At 34.6% G+C, this 9484-nt stretch overlaps 2 protein-coding genes across 4 annotated transcripts; both read right to left on the bottom strand.

Moving 5' to 3' along the window:
- LOC105176826 (ATP-dependent zinc metalloprotease FTSH 2, chloroplastic-like) lies at positions 307-4828 on the bottom strand. 3 transcript variants are annotated; one of them, XM_011099745.2, is made up of 5 exons: positions 4691-4828; positions 2825-4028; positions 2437-2750; positions 1551-1791; positions 307-870 (listed from the first exon to the last, which is right to left on the bottom strand). In XM_011099745.2, the coding sequence occupies exons 2-5, from the start codon at positions 4016-4018 to the stop codon at positions 529-531; spliced, it is 2091 nt and encodes a 696-aa protein (XP_011098047.1). In that variant the 5' UTR covers positions 4019-4028; positions 4691-4828; the 3' UTR covers positions 307-528. The 3 variants fall into 3 exon arrangements, with proteins under 3 accessions (XP_011098047.1, XP_011098048.1, XP_020554468.1); XM_011099746.2 differs by having other exon boundaries at positions 2825-4052; positions 4691-4826; XM_020698809.1 differs by having other exon boundaries at positions 4622-4805.
- Positions 5733-7825, bottom strand: LOC105176825. The gene is made up of 3 exons (XM_011099744.2): positions 7610-7825; positions 7370-7449; positions 5733-6402 (listed from the first exon to the last, which is right to left on the bottom strand). Exons 1-3 carry the CDS (start codon positions 7721-7723, stop codon positions 5967-5969), a joined length of 630 nt encoding a protein of 209 aa, XP_011098046.1. The 5' UTR covers positions 7724-7825; the 3' UTR covers positions 5733-5966.

Genomic DNA, 9484 nt, shown 5'->3' with positions numbered 1-9484 from the left:
TTTGTGCTCCATTTTTAAATAGAAAAAAATGCAATTTACCTTTGTGATATAAAAAACATGCAAAAAAACTCTATAAAAAATAAAATAACAAATTACCACCTATATTTTTTATAAATAAAGCAAATTAACCCACGTCTAAGTCAATGATAGGGGGATAATTTACTATTTTTTTTTATAGGCGAATATTTGCTAATTTCCCATGTCACAGGGGGTAAATTGTATTTAACCCTTTTAAAAAATGTAAGAAAGTAAATTGCTCTTCTTTTCTTTTTTTGTTTTCTTCACAGGGGAGTATTGTGCTGCATATTTCTGGAAAAATAGGTTCAAGAGCCAACTGGAAATGAAGCGGCAGAAAAAATGGTTACCGTTCTTTGCTCGCTTCTGCACTGACTATACCAATCTCTGCACAAGACACAGGGGGCAACAGCTCATCTGTTTCACTTCTGTTACTACACCAGTGCGACTAGGAACTTATACAAGAAACAATAATTGCATTTCTATCAATAGGATTTTAAAGAATATGGTATGCTATTGTGCAGTTACTGGAGCTGGTGTAGGAGGAACTCTATTTTCAGCTGGAATCTCCACAAACTCCGAAAGAATAGCCCGAAATTCATCTCCTGTCATAGTCTCCTTCTCAAGAAGGACTTCCACGATCTTATCAATTGCTTCACGGTTGTTCCGGATGTGGCTTAATGCAATCACATAAGCCTCATCTGAAATCCTCTTGACTGCAGCATCAATATCTTCAGCAAGCTTTTCGGACATGGAATTCCTTGCCATCATTCTCATGATCACGTCAGCACTTTGGGCAGATGCGTCCATCAGTGACCACGGACCTATGTCGGACATGCCAAAAGTAACAACCATCTACAAAGAAAACGCAACATGTCAGCAACAACAGCCAGATTAATAAAATGATCTCCCCCAATAGTTTGTATAATTACTAATTAATTGCATTCTGACCCCCTTTTCAAATTACTGAATCCTCGCTTCCAAGTTTACAACATTTACATACCACCCATTTCTTTTGCCCAACTAATAAAATTTTAGAAATCTAATGCTGATATTTTATTTCCAAAGATATAGAAGTATAATTATTCTGAATTAAATTCCGAAAGGAAGGTAATCGTAAGATTTTTTCCTTTTTCTTTTAATACCAAAACTCCGAGCAAATATTTTTCTAACAGTGAGGGAGATATAGTTCATAACTACTCTATGCCTCAGAATGTGATAGTATTAACCCTGACATTACGAAAGAATGAAGAAAGTTCAAATAAGCAAGGCCATGATTCAATTGGAACGATGCCTTGGCATTTTCAGCCAGTTGGTCTGAGTTAACTGGTGTTTTTACTGTGATCGTAAAATTCCCACCACCTAGCACTCAGGCGAAAAGAAAAAGAAAATAACAAATAAAGAATAAAGGAAACTCCATAGAGTAATGGTTGATTTCAGGAATTGCTTCCACATGAAGTGGTGAATTAATAATCTATCTATGACAAAAATGATGCATTCAAACGATTGAAGCAGCATAAGAGGAGAACGTTTACCTGCTTGGCCAAGCCAGTGATCTGTTGCAAATCACCGACTGCGCCAGTTGTCACCTCCGGCTCACCAAATATAACCTCCTCAGCAGCTCTTCCACCGAGCCCACCAACAATTCTGGCAAAAAGTTGCTGCTTTGATATCAAGGTTGGATCATCTGCAGGGATGAACCACGTCAAACCGCGTGCTTGACCACGTGGAACTAAGGTGACCTTCTGAACAGCATCATGCCCAGGGGTCAAAGTTCTGCATGATAAAGCAAGCAACAATTTGAATTGTTTCAAATGTTCAGAAATAAATTTAAATCTTGTAAACAACTTGGTATCAGCAAAGAAGTGAGAAATCAATGAGTGGAAAACATGATTGATCATACATAGTAAGCTAAGAAGAAAAACTAATTAAAGGAAAGAAAGGAAAGGACAATATAACAAGAAGAGTCAGCAGGTAGGTTGCTAGTTACAATTGCAGAATTGTCACAAACAGCCTTGTCAACATGATTAAACCCAACTATTTTCTTTGTACACTTTGTCCAATTTAAAGGAGTATCGCACGTACTTTAACATAAAAGCTAAACTGGCACATGGAACAAGCTTAAAAGTATAGAAAAATATGTTTAAACTAAGCCAAATATCAATGGAAACACAGTAGACTAGACAATTACGACTCTCCAAAATCAGGTAGAGAAAGTAGTTTTGTAAGAAGAAGCATAAGAAGTAATGCCTAAGAATTAGTTTAAGACAATTGGCAGCCCATGATTAATCCTGCCCAAAGTTTAAATTTTAAAATTAGGATGACAATTATACTGCAAAAGTTCTGCTCTTCAACATCAATATGCAGGAGATTAAGTCATCATTCCCTCTTCAGTGCAGGTATTAATAAATATGCACTTACCCGCAGATGGCATGACCCACTTCATGGTATGCCACAAGACTTTTGCTCTTGCCATCTGTCATGACTGTTCCTTCCATTCCAGCAACTATCCTGTCAATTGAATCATCGATTTCTTTTGATGAGATGGCTGTCTTTCCACGCCGACCAGCCAGAATAGCTGCCTCATTTAAGAGATTAGCAAGATCTGCTCCACTGAAACCAGGTGTCCTCATAGCTATCACTTCAAGTGATACATCTGAGTCAAACTTTTTATTACTTGCATGAACCTTTAGGATCTCTGTTCTTCCACGAATATCTGGGACATCAACAGTGACCTGCACAAACATTCAAATTGAACACATTTTTTATTTAAGTATCAAAATAGAAAAGACAGATATTGCTTACTGACCTGTCTATCAAACCTTCCTGGCCTCAATAAGGCAGAGTCGAGAATATCAGCACGGTTAGTAGCTGCAATAACAATTATACCAGTATTCCCTTCAAAACCATCCATTTCTGTCAAGAGCTGGTTTAGCGTTTGCTCCCTTTCATCATTGCCTCCACCAATACCAGTTCCTCTTTGACGGCCAACAGCATCAATTTCATCAACAAACACAATGCAGGGAGCATTTTCCTTGGCCTTCTTGAAAAGATCACGGACTCTTGAGGCACCGACTCCAACAAACATCTCAACAAACTCAGAACCTGAAATCGAGAAAAATGGAACACCTGCTTCACCAGCGATTGCCTTTGCTAGCAATGTCTTTCCAGTACCTGGAGGACCAACAAGAAGAACTCCCTTAGGAATACGAGCGCCCACAGCAGTGAATCTCTCAGGCTTCTTCAGGAATTCCACCACCTCCATAAAATCTTGCTTTGCTTCATCCACGCCAGCAACGTCATCAAACGTGACACCAGTGTTTGGTTCCATTTGGAACTTAGCCTTTGATTGACCAAAGGCAAGAGGGAAACCAGGCCCTCCAGGCCCACCCATTCCCCCAGAAGACCGTCGTGAGAGAAGGAATAGACCCCCTATCAAAATTAAAGGGAAGGCCAAGTTTCCAATTAAATTAAACAAAAGAGAACCAGAGTCCTCTTGTGCATTATGGGCAGCAAAGTCGATATTCTTCTCCCTAAGCTTTTGAAGGAGCTCCTGGCTGAGGCCTGGGAGTTGTACACGCACTCTCTGGACTTGGTTACCCAATTCTGGAGATATAGCCTCAACAATAGCAATAGTTCCATTTTCAAACAAATCAACTCTTGTCACTCTATCCTTATCTAGATACTCCAAAAATCTAGAATAGGACATCCTTGAATTGGATACACCTTGCTCATCAGCAATAGCTTTTCCATTGCCTAATAATGCAGGTACAGCAAGTCCAGAGTTACCAAGCAACAATTTAAGAAAACCTCTTCTTCCATCATTTCTCCTTTGATCTAGTGATGCTCTAATATATACTACTTTACACATGTTATTCATTGATGAAAGGCATGAGGATTGGACAAACTGCCCCCCATAAATTTCCTTGGAAACACTTGTTCTGGTTTTACTACTGGACAAACCATTTCCCACTACAGACGCCATTGCCGATGAAGCCACCATCTTCGTTCCTCTGGAGTTTAACAAGACTAATTATCTTAATCCAAGGCACATATTAAAACATCAGGAACAGATGCTTAACAATATTTGCAAATCCCAAACCATGGAAAAAGGAGTATACGGCAAAAAAATGAAATCAATTTCATTTAGTCAAGCAGTAGCCTATGTCATAACTTGCAATGTCAAAACTAAATTGTTAAAAATGAGAGGAATTTTCTAACAGCAAAGTAGAATTCTCATTTTCAACTTAGCAGAAACATTAACATTGCGCACACATGGACAAGAATTTGTGATGGGGCTCAAAATAATTAAATCATAACTAAAGAATCGAACACATGTGAAAACTGAAAACCATTTAACTAAACCAATCAGGATTATTCCAAGTATCATCGGCCATTTCAATTTCACACTCGCCTTGTCGCCCAAAAATAGGAAAAATAACATAACAAAAAGCTTATTAACACATATGAATCCACTGTCCCAAGCATAATCAAAAGTTTTCAATCAAATTACTCAAAACCCACCAAAAATATGTAATCCAGTACTACAAATTCAACCACAGACTGAGCTAAACAAGATTGAAATAATGCTTATAACAAAACCCACCAAATTATGAAGATAAAAGAACTTCATACGCTTCTTTTCTCCAAGAATTCTTCAAAATAAAACAACTACCTGAGAGAAGGTGACTGCGGAGAGCCAGGGAGGAAGGTGATGGAGTTCCGAAGGAAGAAGAGAAATGGAGGAAATAATGTAGAGGGAATGGATGTGGTTTGTAAATAGTGTACGTGGCATTTTGCTAGTGATTGATTGGTCTAACCTTTCATTTTTGCTTCTTCCTAACTTATATGTATATTTGTATAAATTAAATCAAATAACTTTTTATAATATATTGTGCTGTTTGTATTTTTTTTTTAGATAAAATAGATAAAGCATAAGAATTTTGAATTTTTACTATATTTTAATTATTAGTAAAATTGATATGTTTTTCTACTTACCAGAGTTTATATTTATATGATAATTAATTTCAAAATGATTATGACATTCTTCTAAATATTTAGATCACTTTTTACATATATCCAACCTTATATAAAAGTATAAAAGAATAAAAAATTACTTAAATATATTGTTTGTATTATATAATTTATCTTCTATCAAAAAGCATAAAGTACATTAATGTGGCCTCATATTGACGGCCCAAAACGGTCTGACTTAGGGGCTAATAGACGGCCAACTACGGCCTTCATCCTCAATTTCTTTTTTTTTTTTTGGAAAAGGTAAATTTCATAAATAAAAAAAGAAGGTATAATACAACAGTGCTCATATGATATATTATCTCTCGATAGGCTAAGAGATACGTCATACTCTATAAAGTACACTAGAGCTAACAAAGCTAAGAAGATTTTTGCTAAGAATCCGTAGTCTGACGTCCTCTATGATTAAGCTAATAACGTAGGCGGTATGCTCGAACCATCTCGTGTTGCGTTCCCTCTAAAGAGGAAAGTGCTTGCTGGAGTGGAATGTGTACTGGACACCGGAAAGGACCAAGACTCTCACAAAAGGGAGACAAGAAACTTTCAGAAAAGAGACTCCAAACTCTCATGCTCGAGTCCAACTTTAACTTATTTTGCCATTATTTCAATATCCAGTAATTTTCATAAATAATCAATATAAGTAGTAAACAGATTGATTATGTGTTTGCATGATCGATCAAATTATTGAAACTATATTCTTGCTTATCCTGCTTGGAAATACACAAGGTAAAGTCTATATTACAAGGCACATTGTGATTTCCCTCATCTCTCGACATTTACTTGGTATTCCCTTTTCTAACAGTTGAATGAGTACATAATTGAAATAGAACGCCAGCGTCATAATTGAGATTGGATCCCTCTCAGCCCCACCAGCCCTGGAGTCGGTCGGGTGTCATTATTTCTTCGTTGAGGCACATCTATTCAGCAATCACGAATCTACAAATAGGGCATTTGCCTTGTCGTTTCACCCAAGGCACAATGCAATCTTCATGAAACATATGGTTGCAAGGCGTCAATGTCACAAACTGTCTAGTCTCGAAATCTTCCAAGCAAACTGCACATCTTTTCCCATCATCGTCTTGTTGAAAGCTTTCAACGTTGCTCCCACTAGACTTGATGCTCAGCCTCCTGATTATATTACTCATATGTGGGCTATAGAGTTGTTTCCTCAGCTTATTGATTGCCTGTTTTTGTTGTTGTGGAGTCAGCATGGATTCCTCCTCTTGAGTGTACCTTGGTTCTTGAAACGCCGGAGGCGTCTCAGGCACTGGGGTTTGAGTTCCAAGATATGTATCATAGTCGTCTATGAGCAGTAGTCGGACTGAAGGGCGACGGTTCACTGTTGATGGATAGCTGCATATATCAAGTGTGAATTTCAAATTTTACCTTGTTTGTAGTGCATAAATACTTATCCGTGGGATCATGTTATACTTCATAGTAGGTATTTGATATTATTAATTGGGGTATGATTGCTATAATTATTTTTGTTAGGTATTGATATTTGACAGGAATGATTATAATCGAGCTATTTCAATTAATAATAGTTCATCGATTCATATAAAATAAAAAATTAAAAATGAAGATGCTTTATAAGTATCCTTCTGAAAATAGGGTAAAAATTGCAAAAAAATTTTGAGTTTTGATTGAAAACTTATGTGGGATAATTACACTCTTTAAGCCTTTGTATAATTACATATGGATATTCTTTGGTTTGAAAAATTATATTTAGTACCCTTAATGTTTGCTTTCATATAAGAAAAAGCAAAGCTTATAGATATTAAATATAATTTTTTAATTAATTATAAAAAAATTATATATAATTACACTAAATCTCAAAAGAAAATAATGTAATTAGCGCTCAATAATTACATGAAAAGCGTGAGTCTGCATACCCTATAATTGACTTAAATTTTATACGAATCAAATCAAAACCAAAATTTCGAACCTATAAAAATAAGAGTCTTTCGCATTCTCATGGATGATTATATACATGATGGAGATGCACTGTCGTATATTAACCACAACAAATCATTCTAATTAAGGAAAAATGCAATCAAATTCTTTATGTAAATAAGCAAATTATTACTTATTACAAAAATAGCAATTTATCTCTTTATATTTTTTAAAATAAAATAATTTAGGAATCTCGTATAACTCATTAACCACGTGTGTGAGTGGGTAAATAAAATAAAGCGATCTAAGGAGGTAAATTATTTCATTTTTAAAAAATCAAAGAAATAAATTGCTACTTTTTTTTCAATAAAAGAATAATTTGCTCGTTTACGATATGATATGTGTAAATTGCTTCTAATGAAATTACCTGACTAAGCCATTATTAGGACCTCGTATGGATCTCTCCTCAAGAAACCACCGCGGATCTCTCGTTCTTCCTCTCTGACTCTGAAAACAAGACAAACCAGAAAAAGATGCAATGAAACGTATGATCTAGCTTCAACATCAATAGACAAAGATGTCTAGTTTTCATGTTTATATATATATATATATATATATATATATAGAGAGAGAGAGAGAGAGGGAGAGAGAGAGTGAGGCAGCAAACCGGAGTTCTTCGTGGGGGAAGAAAGTCTGATAGATTAGTAGGCAGATAAATCCAGTAGTCAGGTCCAGGCTGCCAATTCTCGGAGGGCCGACTGCTCCGGGAGCCTCCACTCATGGTGTTTAAGACATGGAATGAAGGCTTCAGGGTGAGGAATTTTATTCATCAACTTTGCCTACGTAGTGGAATTTTTTTTGCTTTACCATGTCGGAAACGCGCCAAGTATCTTCTATTACATTTTCGTGTTCACATCCACACGTATATTGTATATAGTTCCTTTCGTCAAATTTTCTAATGTAAATGTATTACAGGGTACATTACAATGACCCCCATAAAATTTGTCTAAATTACGACTACTGCTCGTTATTTGAAAAATTATGAATATCCCTCGATGTTTGATTAAATTATATAATCATTGGACGGGGGTACGAAATGATGAACTTTGCACTTATTGTATTTTTTTTTACATTTTTTTTAAAATATATTAATTTGTAAAAAAAATCAAATGATGTGGATGGAAAATTTTCAAAAATTATAAAGAAAATTCGAAAAATTTCAAAAAATAAATAAAACTATAAGTCTTAGTCTACAAGCGCATTTCGATCAATTCACTACAAAAAGTGGATGAAAATCTAATAAAAATTAACGGAATGGGCTAATTATCAGACCATTGTTAAAATCAGAAAGAATATTACGTAATTTTTCAAACAACGAAAGGATATCCATATTTATGTCAAACGTCATGAGAGATTTTTGTAATTTACTCAGAATTATAATATATTCTAACGTGAAAAAGAACACGTATCAATTAATTATTAATATTATTTCAATTTCTAATAGCAAAATGTGATAGAAGATACAAACCAATCAATCAACTTATCATTTTCTATAGTGGCTGAATTTGACATCTTTGTTAATGTAAAGATGCTTTTGGCATGGCTGGTGGTGTTGGTGTAGGATAAAAAGATTCACTTGCGGTTATGAAGAAAGGAATTTGATTCTGGCAAAAATTCTCAATTTACAACTTTACGTTTCTTCATTGATTTGGACGAAAAATATTAATCTTGATAAAAAAAATTGTATAAATTTTTTATTTTATCCCTCATTCAATATTTCGTATAATTTATTGGCATAGACGACATAGTCATGTAATTATTGGGTTTGGTGATTTTAATCTTGTTGAAATCAAATATTGTAATTTGATCCTATACTTAAAATAAATTTGCAATTTTAGGACAATTTCGATCGATTTTACCGAAATTTATGATTTAATTGATCATGTGCAAGTCACATGAAATTTTCTGAAAAAAATAGCCAGAATTGTCTTAAAATTACTATTTTTTTTATAATAGAATTAAATTATGAAACTTAATTTAAACAAGATCAAAATTACCATTGATTGTAGTTACAGAATTAAAATTCCTAGATGTAAAGTGCTGTATAACTTGTCGGAAAGTTGGTCATGAGGAAAAATACTCCAATTTATAATCAATTAAAAGGGCGAAGTGCCCTTGTCAATATATATATATATACACTCTTTGAAGATCAATTATGTATGTAAATATATTAAAAAATAATGATTATTGATATGATAATGATAATAAAATATAATTCTTTTGCAACAAAATAATATCGTAGTAAAAACATTAAACAACGTTATTTTCTTTAAAAGTATTGCTACATGATAAAATTCATAGTAAAATTCAACTTGTACAGTTTATTTGGCGCAATAAAAGAATTGGTAGGAACCAAGGTCCAAAGACTGAGTCGTACCTATCCACACAAGCAACTTTTTGCTAGCATCACATATTATACGTGCGGACCTTGCGAGCTAGCTCCTCCTTGTATTTGGGGAATTTCATGTAGTCGACTAGGCGA

Source organism: Sesamum indicum, linkage group LG14 (assembly GCF_000512975.1).
Source record: "Sesamum indicum cultivar Zhongzhi No. 13 linkage group LG14, S_indicum_v1.0, whole genome shotgun sequence".
NCBI lineage: Eukaryota > Viridiplantae > Streptophyta > Magnoliopsida > Lamiales > Pedaliaceae > Sesamum > Sesamum indicum.
Note: the sequence above shows the minus strand (reverse complement) of the source record. Positions and strands in the feature narration are given on the sequence as shown.